This window comes from Prinia subflava, chromosome 12 (assembly GCF_021018805.1).
Source record: "Prinia subflava isolate CZ2003 ecotype Zambia chromosome 12, Cam_Psub_1.2, whole genome shotgun sequence".
Taxonomy (NCBI): Eukaryota; Metazoa; Chordata; class Aves; order Passeriformes; family Cisticolidae; genus Prinia; species Prinia subflava.
This window is the reverse complement of record NC_086258.1, coordinates 18,780,020-18,807,690: the sequence shown is the minus strand read 5'-3', so window position 1 is coordinate 18,807,690 and position 27,671 is coordinate 18,780,020. Positions and strand designations below refer to the sequence as shown.

Here is a 27,671-nt window from a genome sequence, read left to right as displayed (position 1 = left end):
AACTCTTTAGGGAGCTGAGAGGCAAAGCAAGAAGTTCATTTCCAGAAAACAAACATAAATAAATCAGCCCTTCAGCTGTATAACCTGGCTTGCCAGGAATAAAGTGCTGGAGGGGAAAAATACAAGGAAAACAAACAAGAAGCAACTTTTCCCCTTCCATGACTACTGCTCCAGGGTGTTGCTAGTTGGAGTCTCAGGCAATTTCTAAAAATAGCTGGAGGGACCTGATTGCCCTTTCCCAGTTTTCTCTAATGGGATTGGAGCAGCCACTTAAAGACGAGGTTTTGAACCCTTCAGCTCCATGGATGTCCCTGCAGAGTCTTCCTGTGACTCAGTTGTTTCCAGCCTTCATATGCTCTGGGATAAAGCCTTACTCTTGGCCAGTGAGCACTGAACGGTGGCTATTGGAGAGCAAACACCCCTGAGGAACCTGGGCTGGTAGAATTTGTCCTTTCTCACTGCAGGGGGGTGAACTACATGACCTTCAACAGTCCTTTCCAACCCAAACCATTCTATGATTCCACAATCCATAATTCCCATGGCAGCTGAAATGCCAGCTCTGCCTGAGGCCATGTCCAGCTGCCCTCTCTGCCCTGCCATCCCTGCACAGCCATCCCCAGCCTGATCCAGCAGCATCCCTGGAACTCACCCCAGGCACTCAGCACCCCCCAGGATCAAACCACCACTGCATTTGCAAGGACCCCTGAGCGTACCCTCTTGCCTACTCTGGGATTTATTCATGCAGATGGATCCCTAATCCAATTAGCAGAACGAGGAGTTCCAGAAGATTTGATAATAAGCTCTACAAACACTACACCCACCCCCCGCTCCCCCAGCACCCCACTCTCCCCTCCTGCTCACCCTGTTTTACTTCCCTCCTGCAAAAGCAAGAACCACCCATTGCCAGCATGAGTTCAGTCAGTCCTTGGTGGCTGGAATGAGCACTGGGGATGCTAAACAATTCCCTGCCAAGGAAGCCCTCTCTCCCTAATGGATCTGATCCGTCAGATACACACCCACAGCCAAACCAGCGATTCATTGAAAATAAATCCCAAGACCACCCTGTCTCACCTCAGACTGGATAAGACTGGCATTTCAAGCATCCAGCCCTTGGCATTTTGGGATGGAAAATTCCCAGCCTGCGCCGCTTGTGCCCTGTGAAATGCTTGTGCTGGTAATGCTTTTGTTTCTATAAATCCTATTAGCTGCAGGCAAGCCTATAATTAGCAGGGAAAGCTGGCACCCCTGAAACAATAATCAAAAATGACCCAGCTTTGCTCTGGCTTTGCTGGAAATTGCTTGCATATTGGTCTGAGTTTGGATGGATGGTTGAATGGACAGCTCTGATAGCCATTACCGCTGTTTCTGTCTACAGATGCATGTGCTTAGTGAAGTTATTCACTCAGTTTGTGGTTCTCTGGGTTTATTAACTCAGTTTACTCGCACGTGAAAGCAGAGGCAGATTGAAGCTACAGGCTCTGATCAAGGTCAAGGGATTTGTCTGGGCTGTGCAAGATGGGTGCTGCCAGATGACCTTGGGTGCTGGAGACCCTCTGGGGGAACCCTTGTTGAGGGTGGAGTGTCCTGCTCTGAGCAGTGTCTGATGGCATTGTGCTACCCAAAGCTCCTGGGGCAGGGGGCAAAGCCTGAGGGCTCCTCACCAGGGAGGACACCCAAGGCTGTGAGCCTCAGCCACCTGCTCAGCCCTGCCAGGGACCCACCTCTGTGAGTGTGGACATGACCTAAGAGGCCAACAGAGCTTAAGCTGTGTCACTCACCTGCTCAGTGTCTCAGAGAAGGGGGAAATCCTGTCTGGAGGGCTGTGCTGTCTGGAGGAGGTGACTCTGGCTGCCTGACCTGTGTCCCTGTCAGGGCATCTCTGTGGCCTGGCACTGGCCTCTTACTCCAGCACAGCTGTGCAGTTCCACAAACATCAGGGCATCACAAGGAACTTTCACACAGATAGATTGTTTTACAGCTCTTGGCTTCCTGCGGGCACATCCCACCCTGCCTGTCCCCAGGGCAGCAGCTGGATTTGCTCCAGGGTTCTCCTGCCCATCCCACTGCCTGGTGCTGTCATGGGCTGGGCAATGCTGGGTGGGATGCTGAGCTCTAACAGCTCTGGCCCCTCTCCCTGCTCTGTCCCATCACCTGGATCACTGTGCTTTTGTCCCCCTGGTCCCTGGGCTTTGCTCAGCTCACAGCCGGTGCCAGCCCTCCCGTGTTCCCCAGCCCACAGCGAGGGCACCCGGGGTCACTGTGGGCGGGTATTTGCTGTGTGTACACACACATCGATGGGAAAAGGGGGGACAAGCAGCCTAATCCTGTCTGTGAACAACAGATCCTTCTGCTGGCTAACAGTGCTGGAGGAGCTCGGCTGGAATAAAGGGCGTGGGAGCCGGCAGAGGCTGCCCCGAACAGAGGGAGCGGTGGGAAGCCAGGCAGGAGCAGGAGCAGGAGGAGCAGGAGGAGCAGGAGGAGGAGGAGGAGGAGGATGTCGGTGCTCAGTGCCCTGCCCTTCCTGAAGCCGGTGCACCTGCGGCCGCCCCGCAGCTCGCCCGGGGGCCAGCGCCGGCACACGCTGCCCGCCAGCGAGTTCCGCTGCCTCAGCCCCGAGGACGCGGTCAGCGTGTTCGAGATCGAGCGTGAAGGTACGGGGAGCACCGGGGGTCCTGTCTGGGACAGCAGCGGGGGCCCTTTGCATCTGCTTCCATCTCTTGTGCTCCTCACAATGGCCAATTCCCCTGCGTGTGCCCTCGTGGGTGGGATGCAGTGGCCGTGAGCTGTGGCCAGGCCACCACGGGCTCCCCATCGAGGTGGAGGGACTGTGGTTGATGAGAACCACGGCCCCCGCTCACCCTGGGGCGGGGATGGTGAGAGGTGGTGCTGGGGAGGACCAGGTGGGTGAGGAACAGCTCTCCCAAAACAACCCTGTGAAAGACAGGATAGGAAAAGGGGAAATGGAGGAAGGACACCATGCTCTGTCTCCTACTGCACAGGGGCACTTTGAGGTGCCACACTGGCAACCTTTCCCCGTTTCCTTCACTGTAGCTTCCCTCGGTCAGACTGACCCAGCCCATTGCTCTGTCCTCTCCAAGGACAGGGGCAGCCAGGGAGATGCAGAGAGGGAAGGTTCAATTCAGCACCTGCTGCTGTAGCTCTGCACTCAGCAGAGTTAGGAGCAGGTCACTGGGCCATGGGGAATGGTCTCTGGAGAAGCAGAACTGCTCCCTGGACCCATCTGTGCTCCTCAGATCTGCTCCCTGGAACCATCTGTGCCCCTCAGAACTGCTCCCTGGAACCATCTGTGCCCCTCAGAACTGCTTTAGGCCCAGTAGGCAGCAGGAGATATGCCACCTCTCCCCATCACATCCCACCTCCCCTCCCCTACATCAGTGCTGGGAGTTTTTCTGGGCAGGGTGTGCTTTGTCTCTCTCACCATGTTCACCACTGTCCCTCCAGCCTTTATATCGGTGTCTGGGGACTGTCCCCTGCACCTGGATGAGATCCGCCACTTTCTGAACCTGTGCCCGGAGCTGTCCCTCGGCTGGTTTGAGGAAGGGCGGCTCGTGGCCTTCATCATCGGCTCCCTCTGGGATCAGGACAGGCTCAGCCAGGTATGACCCCGTCTTTCCACCTCATGCACTGAGAGAGGCACTGCCAGGGCCTGGGGACCAGGAGAAGCTCCCTGGGGCCCTGAGGCTACACCCAAAATCTTCTCCCAGGACTAACTCCTACAGGCTGCTCTGGTGGAAATGAACCTTCTCATTAATTAATTTAAACGATGCCATTAAAAAATATGCTGAGTAACTCCCCTCAACATTCCTTTTAAAATCAAAACCCCTCCAGGATAACGGGGGGCGGTGAACAGGCATGGGGAGGATGTGGCTCTTTGGGGAGGGGAATAAGAAGCAGGATAGGACCCCCCTGGCCCTGCTAACCCCTGTCCCCCCCTCGCAGGCAGCTCTGACCCTGCACAAGCCGCAGGGCTCGGCCGTGCACATCCACGTGCTGGCCGTGCACCGCACCGTGCGCCAGCAGGGCAAGGGCTCCATCCTGATGTGGCGCTACCTGCAGCACCTGCGCTGCCTGCCCTGCGCCCGCCGCGCCCTGCTCATGTGCGAGCACTTCCTCGTGCCCTTCTACCAGAAGTGCGGCTTCGAGGCGCTGGGGCCCTGCCAGGTGACCGTGGGGGACATGGCCTTCGTGGAGATGCAGCACGCCGTGCGGGGACACGCCTTCATGCGCAGGAACAGCGGCTGCTGAGGCGCCTCTGCCCTGGGCTGCCTGTGGGGATGGGGGGCTGCAGCCCCTCCCCGTGCCCACCACAGAGATCCACGATGCCCCGGCCACAGCTGCTCCCTCTGCCACATCTGCCTTCCAGCCACATCTGCCTTCCAGCCACATCAACCCGGCCCCATCCCATCCCTGCGGGGCTGGGCACAGAAATTCCTGCCAGATCCTGCCAGAAGCATCAATTCTCTGGGCTCTGCTTTAGCCAGGGCTGCACTGGCAGGTCTGGGTGGTCTGCAGGGCCACGAGCCCCCTGGGATGGAAAGGCTTTGCCCAGGGCATGGCTGGGGCACTCTGCTGGTTCAAGGGCACTTCCACCCACAGCAGTTTGCTGAAGCACCCAGCAGAGCCCCTGCAAACCCCAGCCTGGCACCCGTCCCACCATCACCACCACCACGAGTGGGGCACACCACGGCCAAGCCTTCCCTGAGCAGCCCCCAGACCAGGCAGGGGCCCCGGCAGCCACCCCCCTGTCCACAGACATCCTTCCACACCACTTGGAGCACATTCCCAGCTGCACACTGCACAGCCTGCCCAGGGAACCAGTCCAAACCATTTGGTCCTCACTGTCCCAGACCCACACCGGACCCAGGACAAGCCTTCTGCAAACAACTCAGGTTGTTGGAAAGCAGCAAATAAAGATGTGGTGGTGATTTTCTACACAGCCCATGTGTGTTTCTGCCCTGCTTTGATCATGACCTCACCACAATGGCCAGAGGGATGGCAGATGGTATGAGGGGAGCAATCCAGGACCCCTTGGGGCACGTCAGCTTCAAGGGTGAAGGGGAAAATCCAGCCTCAGGTCATTCAGTGAAGGGTGGCATAAAGGCAGGGGTGACTGTCCTCAGGCAGGATCAGGAGGTTCCTTGGATCCAAGTGTTTGGCTTCTCCTTCTGCTTGAGACCTTCCAAACCCTGTCTCCTCCCAGGGATGGGTTTGAGTCGCCCATCAGGGCACCAGACCCAGCTTGTCCTCCCTCCCTGCCACACCAGCCATCACCAAAACAACCAGAACTCCCCAAAAGTGCTGCATCCCCATGCCCAAGAAGGGAGAAGAGGCCTCGGGCAAATCATTAAATACAGGTAGAAATTTATTAAGGGGGAGGGGAAAAACCCACAGCTTTTAAAAAAAGTATCAAAAAGAGACAAATTAGGTGAAGTATCCATCTTTGGCTGGAGCAGCAACTGGGGGGACAGAGTGGGGCTGAAAACTGGCCCAGGGTGGAGGGAGGGATGCAGGGACGGATGCAGATGCTCCTGGGCTCACTCAGCAGGTGCTTGTGGAGAGGGAGCCAGGCACTCAGCCCTTGAATATTTATCCCACGACATCCTAACTGGGGGATTCCCACCTGCCCCCATTTAAAAGCACTGAGGCCTCCAGCACCAAAGCAACACATCTCAGGGGAGAGACAGCCTGGCACCAGCATGGGTCCAAACCAGCCCAGAGGGGTCACCTGGACCCCAGGAAGGACCTGCCTTCGTGCCATGGCTGGTGGGAGGGAGGAGATGCTGGGGAGAGCAGCCCAGGGCTGGGGGCAGGTGGGATTGGCAGCCTCAGGCAGGGAAGAGGGAAGGTGATTGCCCCATCCTGCACTTCCCCATCTGACCAGCACCACTGGAGGAACAGAGGGCTACCTGGGTCTCCATGATTTGAAAAAGGGAAAGGGGAAACAGCAGGGATTCAAGGCAGAAGGTGGGAGCACTGGCAGCTTCCTGAGAGGTCTGTGGGCTCCAGAAGCAGCCACATGAACCCCTCCAGGGGGTTTTTCTCCATGTCTGACTCTCACCATGGCACTACAAACACGGTCCTTGTCACTCCTTCCCTTCCAAAATGAATTTCCCTGAAATAAGGGAAAGAAAAGCCCCCTGTCCCAAGTCCTGCCTCTCCATCCAGTGAGGAGCCAGGTGGGAAGGCACAAGCCTTCTTGGGGGCCTCGGGGAACAGGACTGAAAAATATCTTTGAAGCTCAGCTCTGAACATCTTGGAGCCACGACAGAGACTCCAGGCAGCCCAAAATGGGGAAACCCTGGGCCTAAAGGACTGTGGATAAAAAAAAGTGCCCCTGCAAAAAGGGGGTTGTGTTCACAGTATGAGCTGCAGCGCTGCAGGGCACCAAGGTGGGACAGGACCCAGGCAGGCAGGGGGACAGGCTGGAGACTTCAGCAACTTCACCCCAGGACTGGGAGTCCACTCTGGCCATGGATACACCAAAATCCCACTTCCCACAGCCCTTTTCCCACACAGGCAGCAGCCAGTCAGTCCTCAAACCAGCTGTGGCTTTCCAGCATCAGGAGGGAGCCCCAGAGGGGTTCCAGGCAGGGCTGGCTCAGCCCTGCATCTCCAGCGTTGAGCAAAGGGTACCCAAACCCACCATCCCTGAGGATGGAGATGTGCCCAGGATCCGCCCCACCCTGGAGCAGCCGCCTCCATCTCCCACAGGCTGGGAAGGAGCCACCCCAGGGCAAACCTGGCCCGTGCCAGCCCCGTCCCTGCCGGCAGGGTCAGTGCAGGACCTGCTCCAGCTCGTACTTCTCGCAGAACTTGCTGGTGAAGGGCAGGCAGGTGAGGTACTCCACCCAGCGCCAGTTGACGGGGTACACGTAGAGCCACACCACCAGCGAGGCAAAGAGCCCCACAAACACCAGCAGGGACACGATGATCATGGCCCGCTTGCGGTACTTGTCCACCGTGCCGAAGGTGATGTAGGGCAGGAAGGCGAAGGACAGCAGCAGCCCGCTCAGGAAGCCGAAGAGGTGGGCGATGTTGTCGATCCAGGGCAGGAGGCCGCAGACGAAGAGGAAGAGGACGATGCCGAAGAGGTTGAGGAAGGCTTTCCAGGGCTTCTCCAGCACTTGCCAGCTTTGGAAGAGCTCCACGAAGAGGCAGGCCAGCAAGCCGAACTGGGAGCCGGCAGGGCCCACCTGCAGGGATGGGGGAGGTCAGGGCTGGACATTGTGTCACCTCAGACACACCCCATGGCCCGCAGGGATCACCTCCTTCCCTAGCAAAGAGCATTTGGGTCCTGCATCCCTGTGCAGGATTCTGCATGGGGTTCAGGGGTGGGAGGTCACAGAGTGCCTCCCTGGCACGGGAGGATGAGGAGGGGAGCAGGGTGGTGCTGCTTTGGCAGAGCTGATATTTTCTGTGACTCAGCAGCCAGACAGCATCACCCCCTCCCAGACCACAGCCCCATCCTGGCACACCCATGGAGGGATTAGGGCCCTTGGCATGATCTCATTTAAAGCCTGACAGGGTTTGGCTGGCAGCAGATTAGCCATCTGCCTGCCCAGGGACCCCACACGCTCACGGACACGTGGTGACATGTGACACACATGGCATGTGCCAACACCACACGTGGGGCAGGGACACCCCCTCCCTCTCTCCCTGCAGCAAACCCTGCCAGGGGATGAGAATCTGTGCTCCAGCCCCTTCCCCAAACCTCTGGCAGGATGGGCATGGAGAGGGGTGTCCTTTGCTCCCTGGGAGCTGACAGGATTTGGGACAGAGCCCCCAACCCCTCACCTCTGCCCTGTAGGGTAGGAAGATGGCACTGGCCAGGTTGCCCGTGATGCCACTGAGGATGAAGATGATGGAGATGCGATGCCAGCCTGCCAGCTTCTCCAGGTCCCGCAGCACTGTCATCTGGAACGTCACTGACACCAGGCAGTGGATGATGCTGGGGGAGAGGCCCTGTGTTAGAGACCCCTGCCCAGCCCCGGGGCATGAGACAGCTCACAGGAGAGCCCCACCAAAGGCACCTGTCATTGTAATCTGGGATTGCCCTTCCCTCTCCTCTCCCAGCCCATCCTGATGGGCACTCCAGTCCCCAGTCCCCCCTCCCCTGGGATACGGGGGGCTCTGGCTCACCCGGCGTGCAGGAACAGGGACAGCCACAGGCGGTAGAACTGGTCAGGGACCTCCGGGTTCAGGAAGGGCAGGAGCCCACAGACCTCATCCAGGCAGTGCACCTGCAAAGGCAGCAGGGTTGTCCCCAGGGCCACAGGGAGCAAAGGATGGCTCACAGGGATGGGTTGCCAGTGATGCCATGTGGCAGCTGTGAGGGGATTCTGGATGGTGTGGGGCACCAACACTGCTGTGGTGCAGGAAAAGGTGCCTCCTGCCCCACACCAGCAAGGTGGGCACAGCAGAAGGAGCCCAGCCAACAGCTGGGCAAGTCCCTGCACTTTGCATCACCCCTGCTCATGCCCACCCCAACCATGCCCCATTCCTGGCAGGATACTCTAAAGCCCTTTGGCATCAGCATGGCTGCCAGCACTGTCTCCCACATGCCCTGCCATGCCTCCCTGGCCCTGCTCACCTGCGAGCAGAGCGTTGCCTCCTCGTGGAAGTAGCCGTGCATGAAGTCGCAGTACTCCCGCGTGGTGATCTCGCAGCTGGCAGGGGGCAGGAGGGGGCTCGCTGGGGACAGGGCACACTCAGGACACCCTTGAGCATCCCCCTCTGCTCCCAGCCTGCTGCCACTGTGCTTCCCACCCCTCAAGGCTCTGTAACCTCCCTCCCCGCCACGCACAGCTCTGGACACTGATGGGACAACACGAGGTGGGAGTGCAGAGGGGGAGCCAAGCCAGGAGCCCCCTTGGCCACGACCCACCTGCCCTTGGTGCCGATGCAGCAGGGCCTGCCCTTGATCTCGCAGTCCAGGTGGGCGAAGCCCGTGTGGTTGGTTTTGGTCTCGTAGGTGCAGATCTAGAAGCAGGAGGGAAAGGAGTCCTGGTCAGAGTCCAGCCCCAGGCTGTCCCTGCAGTCCCCTGCCAGGCTCATTGTCACTGCCACCATGGGGTCACCAGCTGATGGTGGCACCGTGCTCTTACCGGCCACTTGGTGATGTCGTCCGGCCACACGTGGGGTGGGTTGGATGCTGGCTCCTCACATGTCCTGGCAGAAAGAGGGGGGTGAGGCAGGTGCGTCCCCCCCAACACATCCCCCCTGCAGACCTGTAACCCTCAGGCACAGACAGCTCTGGGACGTGCCTGGATCCTCCCCACCAGTGGGTGTCCCACAGCAGCTCCTTCTGCAGGTGAACTCTGCAGAACTCAGAACTGTTGGACAACTCCACCAATGCCCATGGATATCCCCATCCCAGAAGGACAGGGACAAGCACAACACAACAGCATCACCTGCTGCTGCCTGTGTTTAGGGCAGGCCCCGCCTCAGTTTCCCCACTGATTCCCTCTCCTTTATCACTCTCCTACAGTGTGCAAAAGCCTCCCATCCCCTCGGACAAGAGGATTCAAGGCGGGAAGAGGATTCAAGCTGGGAAGGCAGCCCCTTCTGCTGTGTCCCACACACAGCCAGGTGACCAGGCCACCTCCACCCAGCTGCTTCTACCTGGGGTCCTGGTGACACACAGCCCCCGAGGTCCGCTTCTCTCCCGAGCCCATGGCTGGCGCGTTGCTGCCCGGCCACTTGATGAACGTCGCCAGCGTCTCCTGCACGAAGAGACCGAGGATGCAGCAGGGGATGCACGGCTATGACCCCATACGCGTCCTGCCCTGGTGCAGTGCAGGGCTGAGATGGTTTCCCCGGGGATCCCCAGGCAGGAGGGGCAGGGCACGCACCGAGCAGTCCTGTGGCAGGGTCTGGATGCAGCCCGAGTTGTCGTTCTGGACGCAGCAGCCGGAGCCGCGCTCACGGTCCCGCTCACGCTGGATGAGCCGCTCCACCTGCCGGTCCTTCCGGATGCAGGGCGAGAACTTGGCTCCCAGGTGGATCAGGTTGATCTGCGAGGGAGATGCCAGTAGAGGAAATGCTTTTTCTGAGCACCCCCCTTCGCTCTGGCCATCCCCAGGGAGGGTTAACAGGGCCGGGGGTCTCCACAGGCAATAGACAAAGGTCTCTGTCATGCCGGTGGAAGGAAGGCAGGACCATCCCACTGTGATGACACATGTCCCAGTGGGATGGGGGCCCAGGACAGCAGGCTGCAGTGAGGGGTCAAGCTCTGTCCCCCTGAGGAGAGGAGCACCTCAGAGAACCCCTCAGCTCAGGGCAGGGGAAGCACAGGGCAGAGCATGAGATCAGGGGCCAAGGGTCTGGCAGGGTCCTTACCGAGCTGGGCCCGATCCAGAAGTTTTCCTGCTGGATGTACTTGACACTCTCGTAGACACCCTTGTTCCTCAGCACCTGCCAAGAGAGGCCAGAGTCAGCTCCCACTGAAGGGGCGAGTGCTGAGGGGGTGCACTCCCGTCTCCCTCCACTCAAGAGGGGCTGAGGAGCCCTTTTATCTGAGAGGAAGCAAGGCAGGAGAGGAGAACAGCTCTGCTCCCTCCACATATACCACTGCAACATGGTGCTGCTCGTCCCCTTGCCCTGGCTATTTCACAGAGCCTCTCAAATGCTGGAGCCCCACAAGATGCTCCCAGTCCTCACATGGAACATGACACCACGGGACACTGGTGGTTACAGTCCCCCCCAAAAGATGGCTCTTAAACTTACTAACTCTGTCGTCACGTGCTGGGCAAAGCCAATGGGGGCGATGCCGTAGGTGCCGATGACCAGCAGGGTGATGAGAATGTGGACAAAGGTGATCCAGTACGTGAAATACGGCCTGGAGGGGACAGGACCCAAAATTGGGGCTGGGCAAAGGGACACTGCGGTCCCCCAAGCCCTGCTCCCACGCATTGAGGGGGACACACGTGTGAGTCGGGGCGTCCCTCACCGGTGGCTGTCAGTGATCTCCAGCTGGGACTGCACGATGCTGCTCAGGCTGCGCCGGTACGTCCTGTTGAGCCACTTGCCCACCACCCCCAGCCCGTAGTAGCGCTTCTTACGGTCGAAGGCGAAGTGCTTCACCTTGGAGGCGATGCGCCTGCCCCGCCGCGGAGCCGCGCCCGGCGCTGAGGCCAGCCGGGCACCCTCCCGCCTGTGGGGAGAGGAGAAACCCGTCACGCCTGCCCAAAAGGACCAGCTGAGAAACACCCCACGGCCAGAGCCCCGGGGATGCCCTGAGATGAGGATCTGAGCACCTCTGTTCTCCCAGGATCAGCATGGAAGTGCCCGGTGCCCACGGCAGGGGCGGCTGGGGATTGTCCTGCCTGCAGCAGGGCACCTGGGCAGCCTCGGGGGCAGCACTGCTGAGGGTGGGTACTCACGGGGTGGGCTGCTCCACCTCGGGGGACACCCTGGCGTCCTCCCCCACCTGGTGCATGCGTAAGTACGTGGCTGATAGAGGAGGGGACTCAAAGACGTCATCGGGCATGGAGTATGTCTCATCGTGCATGTCCATCTGGAAAGGGGATGGATACTTGTCCTTGGATAAGTGTGATGGGTCAGAAGCCCCCTGACTGAGCATCTCCCTGCCCAGGGGGAGTGGGTAATCCCCAAAGGCATCCCAGTGATGGCCCAACACAGGGTGTGAAATGTGCCCAGATGGCAACATCACTCCCTGTCACGCCCAAGGGCCATCACCAAGGCTGGGCACAGCAGCCACGGATCCCTCTATCACTACTGGGTAGAGTGCCAACACAAGGGGTCCTTGTGAGAGCCCTGCTCCACACCCAGCCCCTGTGCAGGGCACCGGGACAAGCCCCAGCCCCAGCATGGAATGTTGCTTGCCTTACTGAAGAAGGACGAGTCCAGGGTATCAGCAGCATCCACCATGTCCTCGTCCATGAAGCTGGGGTACAGGAAGCTCCTCTTGCTCCTTCGCTTGGGAGCCAGCGGCTCCAGGACAGAGCGCCCCTTTGGCAGCGCAAGAAAATTCAGGTAAGCAACCAGAAGCCCTCAGGTTTTGCACTGAAGGTTTCTCAGATCTCCCCTCTCCAAAGCCAAGTGGCAAGGATTAAATCCCAATCAGCCACCACAGCCCCTTGTGTGGGGAGGAACTGGCAGATGGTGCTGCCTTTAGCTCCTCAGAATCCACACTGGACCATGGCCATGTTAGTCAGCATGACAAGTGTCTGAATTCATCTGATCTCATACCCACAATCCTATCCCCAAGGTTTGCCCAGGGTTAGGGTTGCTTGGTTTTCTTGCTCAGAAGCAAGAAAATTGCTGGAGAGGTTTCCTTGCCCCTCAGCAGTGGAACCCAGAAGTTGTTTTTTTTCTCAGATCATCCAACTTTTCATCAAAACTTCTATTTTTAATTAGAGCTCAGGTTCAAAAACACAATCTCCCCCCTCAAACCCACCCTGAAGAGACAACAGCCGCCATGCAAAGCAACCAGCCAAGAAACAAAGATGATGGGTGAAAGCCAGAACTGAAACCCAGCTCAGGAAGATGATCCCCCTGGCACTCCCAAAACTCACACGGAGAAGGGCTGCGGCCGCCTTGAAGCTCATGTGGGCGACAGACTCCCTCTTCCTGCGCGGCAGGCGGCCGTGGCCCGAGCGGGCGCTGGTGAAGGATGCCAGGGAGGCCACGCCAGGGGTGAGCGGGGGCAGGACGTGGTGGGGCGTGTGAGGACGGTCAGTCTCGTCGGGGTGGCGAAAGGGACGGCCCCTGGCCAGCGGGTCCACGATCTACGGGAGGGAAGAGGTGCCAGTGCCAGGAGAGCAAGGCTGGGGGTGGCACCCCTCACCCCGAGCTCTACCTTGGGCATCTTGGCGGGCTTGGGCGACTCGGTGGCTTGGAAAGAGGGCACCTCCTGGCTGGGCAGCTCCATGTCGCGATAGGCAGGCTTCAGCTTGCCGTACCTCATGCTGCAGTGCTGCAGGCTCTTGCGCTGCCACTGCTGCCGCTTGCCCTCCCAGTCGCTGCTGACGCCGAACCACTGCGCCGTGCCCCTGCACACACGGTGGGCACACCCCTCACACAGCTGGCCCCCACCCCAGGCACCACCATTGCACCCAGGGGCCCCTCTGGCAGGAGGCTGGGGTATCTCAGCCCAGCCTGCAGCACAGCAGCTTTGACCTGGCTATGGGTCAAAGGGAAGCGGAGAAAAGTGACTCTTGCACTCCCTTTTGAGAGTCACAACTCTCCAACCCCACCCCACGGCCTCTGCCAGCACCCACAGTGTCCTGACACAGTCCCCTGCAAGTGGCCCAGCCATGACTGGAGCCCAGCCCGCCCTCACTTGCGGATGCTCTGGGACAGGGACGTCTGCCGGCGGAAGCCGGGCTGGCGCTCCGGGCGCGGCTCCTGCAGGCTCTTGCTCTTGCGGTAGATGGGCACCTTGGAGGGCTGGAAGGCAGAGCAGGGCGTGAGGGACAGCGCCTGGCAGCCCCCCTGAGCCCAGCGTGGGATGAACACAGCTCCTCCAGCACTCACCTCCTTGCGGGCACCATCCTCCTCCGCCTCCCGGGGCGGGATGACAATGGACAGGTTGGGGGGCTTCTTGCTCTGCAGGCGGCTGCTGCTGGAGCGGCTGCCCCCGTTCTTGTCCCCCGCTGACATCTTGGGCCGGTGCTGGCTGGCAGGCTGGCAGAGCACAGGGAGTCAGCCACAGGGGGAGGAATATTCCCCCAGGAGCTTGTGTGGGAGGAAAGGCTGGGTCCCTGTGTCCCTGGCTGTGCTGGTGAGACCTTGCCATCATGAACCCAGCTGCTGCTGCCTCCCCAAAACCCACATTCCATCCCTGAGTTTGGGTGGACATCAAGGCTTGTATTAACCACCCACTCCCAGTCCCTGGGGGTCACCAACATCACCCCTTCACCTGCTGGGAGTAGGGCAGGGATGGCAACAGTGAGCAGATGGGTCAGAGCATCCCCATCATCCCAGCCTGTGGGACAACCAGGTTTCATGCCCCTCCAGGATGAGCCTGACCATGTGCCTTGAAAATATAGGGGATCCCAGCAAGCCCTGGCCATGCCCATGGCACACACGGGAACACCAGACCTCCCAGTTAGGCAAGGGAGCCAAGGGGAGATTGCAGGGGAAGTCTGCAAAGAGCTCCTCTTGCCTGGGCCGGGTGGGAAGGGAGGGGATGCACAAGGCCTGAAAATACCTGATCCACATCCCCACGTGCACCACAGCTCCCATGTGAACCCACCACAAAGGGGAGATGAAGGATATTCCCCTCTGGCACGTGCATGCACACACCAGGCTGGGGGACTGAATCCTCCCTGGCACCACGTGCAAGGAGAGGGGAGCTTAATAGCCAAGACGTGGTTAATTCCTCAAGAAATCCCCTCCCGAGGGTCCCTGCAGCCAGCTCCACCAGGCAGGGCTTTACAGGAAAAGTAATTCCATCTGAGTGCGAGAGAGCAAGTCCCAGATCCTATTAGGGACTACAGGGGCAATCAAAAGGGAGGCACAGCCCTCTCTGACCTCTTCCTGTCCTCCTGTGCCAGTGCCCAGGGGACTCACACAGGTCTCACAATCATCTCTTGTCCCCCAGGACAGCCATGGCCATGGGAATGGTGTCACCTGCCACGTCTGCACAGTGCCACTGGCTGCAAAATGCCAGCTGGATCCACAGGCCTGGTTCCTCTCCCTGCCCAAGGTCCCAATGACCAGACTCCTACAGCTCTGCTCTCCTCAGGCAACATTACTTGAGCAACAAGATGAGTGACTGAGATTCTGCCAGCCCCCTCTGCAGCAGGATCCCACTGGCAGCCCATTCCCAAAGCAAGAGTCAGGGACAGGGACACTTTTACAGCTCCCTTAGACTTGGAGTCCTGAACACAACCCTCTCCTTAGACCACATGACACACAAAGCCTGGCATAAGGAGAATGGGGTGCCCAAGGGATCAGCTTCACAGGGATGCAGGAGTCCAGAGCCAGCTCCCCAGGGAGGGGGAAGCCTGGAGGCAGCAGCACTAGCTGGAATTGCTGCCCTCCATCAGTTCCTGGGCCATGTGACAGCCTTCTGCTCCTGCATTAAAACGGGTGCTGGGCTTTCTCTCCAGCACCAAAGCTGGGAGCAATCAACTCCCAAATTTCCCCTGGGGCCTCAGCCAGTGCTGGTCCCCACGAGGGTCTCCTCACCTCATAAGAGTGACAGGGATCCTGTGCAGTGATGGCAAACACCCACGGCAGCCTTCCTCTGCCTCCGTCCTTCACGCACGGGAGCCCCAGGACACAGCTGAATTCCTCCTGCAGGGAGAGGCTGTGATGGAAAACCATGCATGGAAAAGCAGGCAGGGGCTGCAGGAGCATCCTGGCAGAGGAGGGCTGAGCTCAGTGCTCCCTAGACCTTGGGGACAGGGCTGCAGGTGGCTGGGCACCAGGGACAGGGATCAGCCACTGGCACAGGGCAGCAGGAGGAAAAGCCCCCATTGACAGCAATGCTCCAAGGCAGGGAATAGCAGGGGGTAGCAATAGCAGGCAGGGAGTTTCCCCCTGCTGCTGCCAGGCAAAGCTCTTGGGCAGCCAGACACCCAGGAAGAGCAGGCATGCAATGTGAGTGCCTCACTGGGTATTTCAGAGCTGCTAAACTGGGAGAGTGCCAGCCCCCAGCAAGTAAAAGTTTCCGTCCCACTGGTGAGCTGGAAACTCTGTTTGTTTTCCTCCCAGGGCAGGCAGCAATGAGCCCGAGATGGAAGCTGCTCTGGGAGCCAGGAATGGGAACATGCTGGGGTCAGAGCAATCCCTGGGGCACCTTCATCCTTCTCCAGCTCTGGGGAATGGCTCGAGTGGTGAGAACCAGCACAGCCTGAAGACAGAAATTGCTGAGCCAAACTCTTACCCAGCCCCACTCTTACACCCCCATCCCAAAATCCCATCCCCAGTTGCTCCCATCACACCGTGTTCAGCCCCAGACCTCTGTCCTTCCCAGAAAAGCAGGTTTGCAGCAGGTTTAAAATCCTGGTCTGGCTTCCCAGCAGCTCCCCACGCAGGGGGGTGGAGGGCAGGACTGGGCTCCACCGAGGTGCCTCGGTCCCAGGGGAGCTGGCACAGCCCGGCTGCCCAGTCACGGCCAGGCGGCGTGGCCGGAGCGCCGGTCACGGCTCTGTGCTCCGGCACATTCGGCACTGAGGAGGGCAAAGGTCCCCCAGGGCTCCAGGCTCCTTTGGCACACAGCCTGGAGGCAGCAGCCACCCCCTGAGCACAGATCCTGAGCTGCCAGGAGCCTTATCCCGTATCAGGCAGAGAAATCCCCAGTGGACGGTGCTGGGAAGTGTTTTCCAGCTCACCACGTGCCCGGGGCTGGCACCCAAACCCTCTGGAGCTGGCGTGCTCAGTGTGGGAACGGCCCAGACGGCGCCTCTGCCCAGAGCCAGCTGCCACAGGCTTGGCCCTCTAGATCCCCTGTCACCCCCAGCCCCGGCACGGAGGGCTCTGTCACCACCAGCACGGCTCCCTGCCCGGCAGCCCCGGCACCAGCCACCCCCTCACGGGCACAGCTCGGCTGCGGGTCCCCAGGGAGCCTCAGCCCAGTCCCAGACACTCAGGGTGGACGTGGTGGCTTTTTCCTGGGGACAGAAAAAGGAAGTGAGAGGCGACTGCAGAGCTGACGTGGGGGGTGGCTGAGCACATGCCCTGCTGCACAGACAAGGCAGGTCACAGCAGCACGGGGTGACAGGCGTGGGACTTGGCAGGCACAAGCATGTCCTGAGCTTGGTAGGAGCTGTGCTTTGGGCTGGAAGAAGGGTCCTGGGGGCAGCACATTGTCACTTCAGGCTGGAAAAGATCTCCATGCACTGGAGCTGCAGCCATTGTTGACCCACAGGGAGTGATAAATGGGCAGGGTGTGAAGGGAGGACCACCTGGTAAGAAGAGATCCCCCACTGTCACCATCTCCCTTCCCAAAGCTCTTGACCACTGAAGGCCACCAAAGCCTGACAACCAGCAGCAAGGCACACAGCCTGTGCTCCAGCAGCACCAGGGGGTGAAGGCCCCACCCTTTCCCAAGACAGCAAATTTGCTGATGTCACTGGGGAGCAACTGGGATGAGGTTTGAGCCTTCAGCCAAAAAAGGCACAAGGAAGGTGACCAGGGCTGGCTCCCAGCCCTAGGGCAAATCACAACAAGCACTTACCAGAGGAAGCACGCCCAGGGAAGAAAGTGATGGAGAAAATGATGTGGTTCATACAAAACAACACTGCAGGACATGCTGGGATGGTGCAAGCAACACAAAGGGACCATCAGCAAGGCCAGGTGAGCAGAACAAGCACAGCCATAGCACAAGATAGCAGAGACAACCCTGCAGAGCAGCCCTGGTTGGAGGGGGTGTATGCAGTGGGGTCATGGATGCTTGGAGAAGGATTGGGATCTCTCTCTCTGGGCTTGTTGGCACAGGGGGAAGGCACATTACTGGAACAAGTGTCTCTGGCTGGCACAGTTCAGCTGGAGGAGAAGGCAGCCCTGAGCCACCCAAGCGTGTGGGGCAGGGGGTGGGACCCCCGTGAGCACCCCTCACACCCATCACCCTGAGCACGATGAGCTCTCCACCTCCACAGGGCAGTGAGAAAGGGGCCAGCAATGGCACAGAGCCCCCAGACACCCCCGCAGCCTCCGCCAGGGCTGGCACCCAAGAGCCCATCAGGCAGAGCTGCTGCTGCTGCTGCTGCCCATAAATGATTCACAAGCACGTTAAAGACCTCTCAAGGCTGGAGCCGCGTTAAAAGGTGCTCCCAGTTATGAAGAGCTCCAGATAGGAAACTCAATTTGTGCAACTGCTCTGAGCATCAAGCTCCTGTGGACTCACACCCGAGCACAGACCCAGCACCTTCTCTGCTCCTGCTCCCTTTCCAAAAGCTTGCTACCATTTTGCAGTCTCAAGTTTCAGGTCTGGAGAAAAGGAGCCAAAGCACAAACAGCTCTTGAAATAAAAACATATTATTGGAGAAAAAAAGAGAAAAACACTCCATGTTTTCCCCACCTGTCCCAATGCTGTCACAACAGAACTGGATGGCAAAACTGCAAGATGCAGGATTTTGCTCTGAGTCTTCAGAGGGGCTCTCTGTGCTTCAGAGGGTATGGTTAGCTGCCCTGTCCCTTCTCACTGAGCCACACGGTCATCATGGACACCCACAGGGGCTTAAACCTGCATCTCCACGGTGGCTGGGGTAAGAAGATGGGGTAGGGATGAGTGCTGAGACCCCCCCCCGATCCCCGGGGCGTGCAGGCAGCCAGCACACACCCCACCCACGCCACCATTAGAACATCCTCTCCCATTTTCCTCCCTCGGGAAGGACGTTGGGCAATGGCAGCAGGTTTGCTGAGCTGGGAACAGGGCACGCCCCAGGAGGAAGGAAAGAGGCAGGGGAGATAGAGCGTGGCAGGCAGGGGAGCTGTGCTGGGAGCGCTGATAAGCCCTGCCTGCGGGGAGGGACACGGGGACACGGGGGAGCAGGGCCACTCGCACCACTGCCCACAGCAGCCTGGGCTGGGCTTGTCTGCTGCAGGGAGGGCCAGGAGCCAGGCCCTGGGCTCCCCGGCAGTCCTGGCTGAGCCATCCCCACCGGCACAGAGAGGGAAGGGTTTGCCCCTAGTGCCTGGGAGCAGGTGGAAAAAGCCACGTGGAGGATTTCCCACATCGCAGCCACAGCTCCTTTCCCACGTTAATCTTTACCAGGACAACCCCCACCCACCCCAGCAGAGCAAGTGCTGACACCCAAAGGCCTCCCAACCTGCTGGGGTGGGTGGCAAGTGCCGGTGGGCTGGGGTCCCTCTGTGCCACCCTCCCCACTTCCCTGGGGTCCACACAACACAACCCCAACCCGGCAGCGCTGCACAAACCCATTCTCTGCTTCCTGCAAAGGCCACAGCGTGGTGGGTGCTGCTGGAGGGGCTGTGGCTGCACAAGGGGACCCTCACCCACTGGTCCCTTCCTCAGGCTGGAGCTCAAGCCATGTGAGGAAGGTGCACGTGGAGACTTTGAGTCACCCCGGTGGCTTTGGGGAGAGCAAGGGGCCAAAGTCTGCCCTGGGAGGGAGGGAAGCACAGCAGCTCCATTGGTGAATGTGCAGAGGGGTTGGCTGCTCCACAGGCAGGGTCACAGCACACACAAGGAAAGCTCTTTTTTGTTTTTCCCCAGCCTACTAGGATTGATTTAACTTGGTTTTATCTAAGAACTGATTAATTACTCAAATCTACTCCAATTCTTTACTAGCTTCGCTCAAACACAGAGTGCACAGACATGATGGTGCAAGTGTTTCAGCCCTGACTGCAGCTTCTGGAAGGGGCTGAGGGGGTCCCAGGTCAGCATTTACCCAAGGGAAGGGGACAACCTGCCTGCAGGCCATGTCCCTGCCATCCCCATGCTGCAGGTCATTACTGAGTTCACTCCCACTTCCCTCCTCGAAGCAAAATTTTTTGTATGAAAGGTCAATGGGGCTGGAGGGGACCCTCCTCCCTCTGGTTCTTTTGCTGAACATTCATTCTTCCAGCAGCTCTTGGTGCCAGGGCTCCGGCTGGGCTTGCAGACCTCCCCAGTGCCCTGCTGCCTGTTTCAGAGCACACTGAGCCACCCAGAGCAGCACAGAAATGCCCCATATTTACAGAGGGTTCCCCTGCTCTGAGCTCTGACCATCCCCATGCTGTGTGGGCTGTGGGATACAGCAGTGGGAGGTGGCACTCAGCCTTGTGCAGGAATTTGGCTCATCCCAGGGACGTGATGAGCCCTGGGCTGGAGGCAGGACGAGCTCCCTTGGCTGCAGCCTCCTATCTCTGGGAACAGAATCCTTATCTCAACACAGCCATTCCAAGGTCTGTACGAAGTGCTGCTCGCCCTGACAGCCCCTGTGCAAATGGGGAGCCCTGGGTGGACACCAGCAGTCTCCTTCTTTCCCATTCCAGGGCCAGTAGCTACCTGAGGAGGGGGGAAAATGACCTTGTGGTGTCCCTTTGGGCTGTGGATGGTGACACCTCTGCTGGCTGGTGTCTGTCCCCAGACACCCCATCAGGTCTCAGTGCTCCCTGCCCCCAGGACAACTGCGGGAAGCTGCTCCTCCCTCCTCCCAGCCAGCAGCAGCTGAGCGTGGGTGGGCCACTCCTCGGCTTCCTTCCTTCCACTCCTGATTGCAGGAGGCCTGAAGCACCCAGACCCTCCCCCTGCAGAGGAAAGCCCGACTGGGAGCAGCTCATCCCCACCCAACACGGCGCAAGCCTGGCACAGGGAATCCTCCACTCCCTGGTACCTGTGGAATGGGATGCTCTTCCCACCACAGCATCTCTGTGGAGCTGTGCCAGCCAGGCACTTTGCAGCCTCTCAGCTGCCAAGAGCTGGAAAAATTTAAACTACAACACTGGAGATGGGGTCTCCTCAAGCATCTCCATCCTCCTCCTGCCTGCTGTCCCAGCCCTGGGATGCTGCACCCACAGGGAAGCCACACAGCTCAGGATGCTGCTTTTTGAGGAGCCACCTCCATGTCCTCCCCAGGAGAGCCTGGACTGGGTTAAGTCACCACGAACAAGAGGTGACTGGTTATGGGATCACTCTTGGAAAAGCTGTATGTCAGCAGCTCAGCCCTGGTGGCACATCCCTGCTCATTCCATGGAGGAGCTGAGGCCGGGCAGGACATGCCAACGCCAAGGGTTGGGGATTCTCTGTGGCTGCCCACGGGCACAGAGTGCAGCCCTTGGGCTCACACGTAACAGGAGGTCACTCCCAGCCCTGCCCCGTGCTCCTGCAGGCTGGCAAATTACAGGAATAAATATCAGACCCCCAGCACAAGCTGCAGCGTGAGACACGGGGAGTGAGGCCAGCCCCATGGCGTGGGAGGGGGCACTGGCACACTGGGCACCTTTGGGGACACCAGCCACATCTCTTCTGCCACAAGTGGGTCTGTCAGACCAGAGGGATTACATCAGGAAATATCACTTTTAAGCATTAAATCAATAAAACACAAGCCAAGAGAGGCTGTTTGAAGGAGGGCTCCCTTGTCCTGGGAGCTGCAGCAGCTGAAAAAGGTGCCTGCAGAGGGGAGGGATGGTCCTGTGGGATGGCTGTGAGGCAGGAGCATCCACTGAGTGACCACACACCGCCCATCTGAGCTCCTCACAGGGCTGGACATTCCGCACAGAGACCGTGTGCCCTCCACACTGGTGGGTTTCTTCCTCCCATCCAAAGTCAGCAGCTTGGAAAAAGGCCAAGGAGCATCCCTGGGCACTGTGCTGCTCCCTCCTGCCCCATGTCCCACTGCAGCCTCTGGCAGCACAGCATTAGTGGGTTGGTTTATACCTGCACACCTCCCACCCCCAAGGCACAGCCACAGCACCAACCCCGCTCCTGTGGCTGCACAAACTGTCCCCAAGGGGACAAGCTGCTGTTTCACTGGACACCTCTGTGTTTTCTGACTCCTTTATGACATTTCATGAGTGGGGAAACTGAGGCACTGCACTACAGTAAGGCCTCCTCACCCTGCTCCTTCTCCACTGAAACCCACACAGCTCTCTCAGTTTGAAGTTCCTGGAGGACGAGGGTGGAGGAGGAAGCCCTCACATGCAAACCCCATAAATATTTGCTCCCCTGCCCTCCCAGAGCAGCTGTGTGGGGGTTGCCCCTGTCCTGTGCTCAGCTAACATGACCAGCAGTGCTTGACCTGGGAGTGTGAGTCCACAAGGACAAGGGGGACAGGAGTGCTGTGTGGTGGGCAGGCAGAGGGCAGGGCTGGTCCTCCCCATGTCCATTCTCCACCTTAAATGCCTCATTAAGAGAGCAACCACCAAACAACTCCTTTTTTGGTGGGGTTTTTTTAAGTAACAGGGAATAAGTAGGAAAAAGGGGTACCAGTGCCAAGGGTTTCCTCCACAGCCACCAGCACACACAGAGCTCTCCAGGCCAGGAAATGACCGTAACTCAAAGCACTGCACGCTCCCAAATGACCATAACTCCTGGATTGCTGTAATTAAAAGGGACTGTGCCCACCCCCGCTGGGAGCTTGTTGTGTTATCAGACATCTCACAGCCTGGCAGGACAGCGGAAACCAAAAGTCATTAGGTAAAAAGCTCCTCAAGAGGAGAAGAGTTCATGATCCCATCACTTGTGGGCTCAGAGAAATTTAAGTAATTAATTTTCAGCTTTCACTAATTGGCTCCTTCAGTGCTGAGCCCCTGACAGTACCAAGCCTCCACTTGCTGCTCCAGGTCAGGTCCCTGCAGGACTCCCAATGCCCACAGGAAATGTGGAAATGCCTCATGTTGGTCTGGGCAGCTCTGCAACTCCCCCACCAGGTGGTTCTCCATCACCTGTCCCCTACTTTCCTTGATAATGGGCTCTGTTCTGATTCCTGGCTTGTCCCAAGGGCTGTTCTCAGCTCAAGAACAACCTAAGGGAAGGAATAAGAATGTATTTTGGGGATCCTGAGCTTCACTGGATCCTGAGCTAAACAGGACCAGCATCCAAGAACAAAACACAGACCCAGAGGAGAGCCACATGCTGTCCTTCATCCCAGCCCAAATACAGCCCACGTTCCCCAGGTCCCCCAGCACACCACAATGAGTGCATTCCCCCTGAGGCAACCCAGGCAGTCCCTTCCCCACGGGATTCATGGATTCACACCTCTGTGCTCTGCATCCCCAGCATCCCGAGCTGCTCTCCCAGCATCCACAGACATCTATTGTTCCTCCTGCCTGGCTCTCACACACTGAGCACCCGCACGTGCATCTGAGAGCCGACACGTCCTGCAGAATTTACATCAGGGCTCTGCTGAGGTGTCAAACCCCACTCTGTGGTTTGCCCTTTCTCACTCCGGGGCTTGCAGCACCTCCAGGTGCCCCAGCACAGCTGCAGCGGTGCCAGAGAACCCCCACGACAGGGAAGTGGGAGACAGACACCTGCTTCAGGGCAAACGAGAGCAGCGCCGGCAGAAGCTGCCCCACTCATGAGCAGCAAAAGGAGCTGATTACCCCATTAACTGCAAAGGAGCTGGGAAGGGCAGAGCCCCAGGAACCACACGTGAAGCCAGAGCTGACCAGGCAGAGGCAGCTCTGGTTTCTCCCAGGCTCAGCTGCAGTTGACCCCTCCAGCTCGTTTTGGAGGTGGACAATTCCAAGCTGGTTATTTCCCACTTGGGAAAATGGCAGGAGCCAAGGGATGCTGCTTCAGAGGGCACAATGGAGTGAGCTCAGTGGGCAGCATTTCCTTGCCCAGGACAGCCATGGCACTGTGGTGGGGTGCACTCCCCAATTCCCCAGCTGGGTTGGAGGCTGTGTGCCCAGGACAGCAGCAGTGGGATGAGTTCACCCTGGAAATCCCCAGGAGCAGCCATCCAGGGGCTGGGAACGTGCAAGCAGAATGTCCTGGCTCCTCGTGGCGAGGATGACGCCACGCTGGGGAAGAAGGCAGACACTTCCTCTTGCCACAGCGTCCCAGTGGTGACAATGCAGCCTCTCAGGTCCCCTTCCCCCTGCAGAACGTGGGCCTGGGGTCTCAGATCACAATGGGCACCACAACTTGGTTGTAGGAAGCCTGGAAGGACGGTCTCTGCCCAGTCCTGCTGGCCTGCCAGCAAGGCTGGGCAGGATGGGGTAGAGCTCAGCCTCACCCCTCTGTCCCAAACCTGGAGGACCAACAGCAAAAATCTGAGTAAAATATCCACGCATAGCACCCTTCTGCTGCCGGCGGGATGTACACACGGACGGAGGATGACCCGACCCCCCTGCTCTGTAAAGGTTTTGTTCGCCTGCGAAGGGCTGGGGGCAGCACTCGCCACTCCAGGCAGCACGTGGGAGCGCCCCAGAGCTCTTAACCAAACCTCAAAGCAGCTCCAACAACAAAGCCCCGGCGGGAGGAAGGGCAGGAGGATGCTCAGGGTCAGGGACCCGGCTCCCTCCGCTGCCCACCTGCCCTCGCCTGCGGCTGCTGCCGCTCCTGCAGGGCGCTGCCAGCCCCGCTCACCTGGGGAGGGGGAAAAGCGGCGAACACAAACAAAAACCACCCGCCCGCCTGGTTATCGGGCCATCGGCGCCAGAAAGTAGGTTAGAGCCTTCCTCCCTGCCTCGGCCGGGGAGCGGGCAGGGGTCTCCCTCCGGCCGGGTCACCCCGCCAGGATCCACTTCCCCCTGTGATGGAGAGGAGGAGGAGGAGGAGGAAGAGCCCGGCCCCCGCCATCCGTCCGGGTGCCCGCCCTGGAGGCGCGGGGCAGGGCGCGGGGCACGGCCCCGGGCTGGGGGATCCAGGGACAGGGTCCGGGGTGTGCAGGGGCAGCGCCCGGGCAGCCCCGCGGGGCCGGGGCCGAGCCGGGCCGGGCAGGAGGCGCGGGGCGGAGGAGGAAGCTGGCGGGACGCGGCGCTCACAAAGCAGCAACAAACCGGGCGGTCATGGAGCGAAGCGGCGCGGAGGCACCGGGACCCCCGCCCCGCTCTGCTCCCCTGCTCGGCCCCGCTCACCTCGGCGCGGTGCCGGTCGTGCCCCCGGTGCCGCTCCCGGTGCCGGTGCCGGTCCCGCGGCAGCCGCGGCCGCCTCCACCTGGGCCGGGCGGGGCCGGGGGCGTGGCGCGATGGGGGCGGGGCGGGGGCGGGGCTCGGGGCGGGGTCTCCCCCCGGGTCCGCCCGCGGCCCCTCCGGGCACCGGCCCCGGCCCCATTCCCATCCCCATCCACGGGGATGTCCAGGGCGATGAGCCCCTGTGGCCGCCCCGGCTCTCCGCCCGCGCCCCGGGAGCTGCAGCCGGCACCGCCGGTACCGGCACTGTCAGCTGGGCGCTATCGGGACCACCTGCTGTAAGAACTGGTCACTGTTAGGACCGGACGCTATTACAGCCGATCACTATAAGGACTGGTCGCTATTAGAACTGGCCACTATTAGGAGCTGTTACTATTAGGATTAGTAACCATTAGGAATGGTCATTACTACGAACGGTCACAATTAGGACTGCCCAGAATAAGAACTAGTCAGTATTTGGACTGGGCTTTATTGGGACCAGCTACTGTAAGAACTAGGCACCATTAGGACTGGTCACTATTAGGACTGGTCACTATTAGGACAGGTCACTGTTAGGATCAGCCACTCCTAGGATTGACCACTCACCATCGGGACTGGTCACTATAAGAACAGGTCATTATTAGGAGTGGTCATTATCAGGACTGATCACTCGTAGAACTGGCCACCTTTAAGACTCGAAGGCATGGCCCCCTGACCCCCCATCCAAGCGATGGGCACTCCGGGGTGCCAGGCAGCGTGGCAGGCAGGGTGCAGGCTGGCACAGCCCTGAGGGCTCTGCAGGCTTGGGCATGCCCCGCTGGCCGGGCCGGACGCGGTGACGCACGGCCGGGCTGGGGCAGCGGGCAGTGGCTGCAGGGCTGGTCCTGTCGGCTTTCACAGCCTGACTCATCCCGGGCTGGCAGAGCCCAGCCCCTCGGGAGCTGCACCTGCTCCATCACCACCAGCACTGCGCTGATCTTCTTCCACAACAGCCTCACGTTCTGCTCCCCTCCATCCTGAGCGGGAGACTTGGTGCTGGTAGGATGTGAGGGATCAGGAGAGACCTTTGCAGGTTGGGTTTGACACGGCAGTAGTGCTGAGGGGTCTATACAGGAAAATATGCCCTCAATTTTGCCACAAATAATTGCTTGATTCACAACTGGCTACAGGTTCTAGGTGAGCACCAGCTGAATTTACAGCTGGGACCAGGCAGGATCAAGAATTTTATGCCTCGCTATCCAAAACTACAATTTCCCCTTGTATTTCTTTTATCTGCACACTCGCTGTGCTAAGCCTGACCTTGGGTGGTACAGCCTGGCTTCAGTGATGCCTGTTAGGGCGCTGAGCTGGTGCTCTCATCAGCCCTCCACCTTCCACAGCTTCATGCTCAGCAAACCTGCTCCCAGTTCCTGGCAGAAAGGAGGGTGGAGGAAGCTCTTGGCTCCTGCCGGCTCCTTTGAAGCTGTGGTTTGAAGCGGGTGGAGAAGGGAGAGCCCGGCAGGTGCTGGGTGGGTGTCTGGGCACAGACACCCCGACGTGGGCACTGCCGGGGGGTGGGGGTGTTCCCTGCCCGTGACTCAGGGGTGAGCAAAGGGTGAGGTGCGGTGGCAAGCTGTGCCAAGGTGCCAGGTCTTCTCCCTGTGTTTGGGAAGGGACAGAACAGCCTTTGGGTGGGATGAACAGCAGCTGACAAACCCCATCACTGCTGTGGCACTGCCTGCATCCTGCTCCAAGCTTGTGTCCTGTGGAATGTGTCCTTCCATGGGGGAGCCAGGTAGGATGGCAATGCCCACAGAGGGGAGGAGAGGAGGGTGACTGCCACCTGTGCCAACCCTGCCGAGCATTGAGCAATAAGGAAGCAAAAGAAATGACCAAAAAACCCCAAGGCAGCAACGACAGGGTGTTGCATCACTGCTGGGGAGATGCACTGCAGAGCACTTCCCTTTGTGGAGCAAACGGCCCCACAGCCTGGCCAGAAGTTTTCTGGCTGGTCTGTATTCCCAGGAAAGCAGGGAAGGGACACAGCACTGGGTATCCCAGTGTTGGGAGACCACCCTGTGCAGGGTGCTGGAAGCCCCCAGAGTGATGTGCTGGGCCCAGGGCTGGGATATCTCAGCAAGAGACATTCCTCCCTCCCTCTTATGCCATGAAACCCTCCAGGGTGGGATCTGTCCCCAGCAGCCCAGAGCCAGCAAGGTCCTGCTGCTCACTGCCCACCCGAGGCTGGGAGGGGGCTGCTGCTGGGGCAGATCCTGTCCCTGGGTGTGGAGGAGCATTGCAGGAGTTCTGAGCACCATCAGGCTTCTCTAGAAACCACAGCAGGGAAGGTTTCAGGCCATTTAAAAGAGGATTTTCAGGGGCAAACTGAGCCCCGGTTTCCTTGGCCTTATACCCTGTAGCAGCAGACGAGATTTGTGCTCTCTTCCAACCCAAACCATTCTATGATTCTGTTGCTCTTCAGGTATGTTGTAAGAAGGCACGGCAGCTTGTTTTTCCTCCCAAGGATGCTGCTGAACAAACCCAGGCCAGTGAGGCTGTGACATGTGGCATCAACCCCTCTGTTGTGTTTTGGGAGAGCTGGTGGAGCTGGGAGGCTCCTGCTCCCTGTGGAAAAGGAGCTCTGCATCCTGTGGGTGCAGATCTTCCCCCTCACCAGGAACCTCCAGCCCTGGCTGGGGGATGCAGGTGGAAAGGGCCAGTGTTCTGGGATGTGCTGGAACTGGACGGAACTGGGAGAATGGTGTTTTGGGTGGGCCCTCACCTGTGGAGGAGCTCCAGGAGCTTTGCATCAGCCCCAGCGACTTTTCAGAGGAAGTGTCACAAGGATGCTTGGGACAAAAGATCCCAGTTTCCACAGCCTCAGAGTTTTTGTGTTGTAAAAACTCCACACTCCCATCCCAAGGTTGCAGTCCAAGATTTTCTAGTCTTTCCAACTTCTTCCTTAAATGTTCACATTCTCCAGGATGCTTTTCCCCATTATTGGTTTTTATGAGCCCCTGTATAGATGTGAGACCCCTCTGGTTGTCTTGAGTTGCTCGCACACGAAGGGTTTGGTTTGTGTCCCCACAGCTCCTCCGGACACCTGCCCCCCACATCCCCTCACCCCCTGCTCTCAGGACACAACCTGGGGGAAAAACCTTGGATGGAGGGGACACACCTTGCCCCGTCCCTCA

At 59.3% G+C, this 27,671-nt stretch overlaps 2 protein-coding genes across 3 annotated transcripts; one reads left to right on the top strand and one right to left on the bottom strand.

The window, feature by feature from the left end:
* The first annotated feature begins 2,362 nt into the window (after positions 1–2,362).
* On the top strand, positions 2,363–4,933 carry AANAT (aralkylamine N-acetyltransferase). Its single transcript, XM_063409749.1, has 3 exons — positions 2,363–2,651; positions 3,463–3,617; positions 3,961–4,933. Exons 1-3 carry the CDS (start codon positions 2,495–2,497, stop codon positions 4,264–4,266), a joined length of 618 nt encoding a protein of 205 aa, XP_063265819.1. The 5' UTR covers positions 2,363–2,494; the 3' UTR covers positions 4,267–4,933.
* A 432-nt stretch (positions 4,934–5,365) lies between these two features.
* RHBDF2 (rhomboid 5 homolog 2) lies at positions 5,366–24,555 on the bottom strand. 2 transcript variants are annotated; one of them, XM_063409387.1, is made up of 19 exons: positions 24,466–24,551; positions 15,178–15,298; positions 13,519–13,668; positions 13,325–13,431; positions 12,842–13,034; positions 12,558–12,770; positions 11,866–11,991; positions 11,403–11,536; positions 10,970–11,173; positions 10,747–10,858; positions 10,360–10,434; positions 9,873–10,034; positions 9,643–9,743; positions 9,126–9,189; positions 8,906–9,000; positions 8,612–8,687; positions 8,161–8,261; positions 7,816–7,969; positions 5,366–7,214 (listed from the first exon to the last, which is right to left on the bottom strand). In XM_063409387.1, the coding sequence occupies exons 3-19, from the start codon at positions 13,642–13,644 to the stop codon at positions 6,795–6,797; spliced, it is 2,463 nt and encodes an 820-aa protein (XP_063265457.1). In that variant the 5' UTR covers positions 13,645–13,668; positions 15,178–15,298; positions 24,466–24,551; the 3' UTR covers positions 5,366–6,794. The 2 variants fall into 2 exon arrangements, with proteins under 2 accessions (XP_063265457.1, XP_063265456.1); XM_063409386.1 differs by having other exon boundaries at positions 13,325–13,668; positions 24,466–24,555.
* Between the last annotated feature and the right edge of the window lie 3,116 nt (positions 24,556–27,671).

Excerpts from the sequence above, each read along its gene's own strand:
- AANAT (XM_063409749.1), top strand. The coding sequence starts at position 2,495 with ATGTCGGTGCTCAGTGCCCTGCCCTTCCTGAAGCCGGTGCACCTGCGG. Across the intron at positions 2,652-3,462 it reads GTTCGAGATCGAGCGTGAAG|CCTTTATATCGGTGTCTGGG; the intron begins GTACGGGGAGCA and ends CTGTCCCTCCAG. Across the intron at positions 3,618-3,960 it reads ATCAGGACAGGCTCAGCCAG|GCAGCTCTGACCCTGCACAA; the intron begins GTATGACCCCGT and ends CCCCCCTCGCAG.
- RHBDF2 (XM_063409386.1), bottom strand. The coding sequence starts at position 13,644 with ATGTCAGCGGGGGACAAGAACGGGGGCAGCCGCTCCAGCAGCAGCCGC. Across the intron at positions 11,992-12,557 it reads CGGCCGCAGCCCTTCTCCGT|GGGCGCTCTGTCCTGGAGCC; the intron begins GTGAGTTTTGGG and ends GCGCTGCCAAAG. Across the intron at positions 11,174-11,402 it reads GAGGTGGAGCAGCCCACCCC|GCGGGAGGGTGCCCGGCTGG; the intron begins GTGAGTACCCAC and ends CTCTCCCCACAG.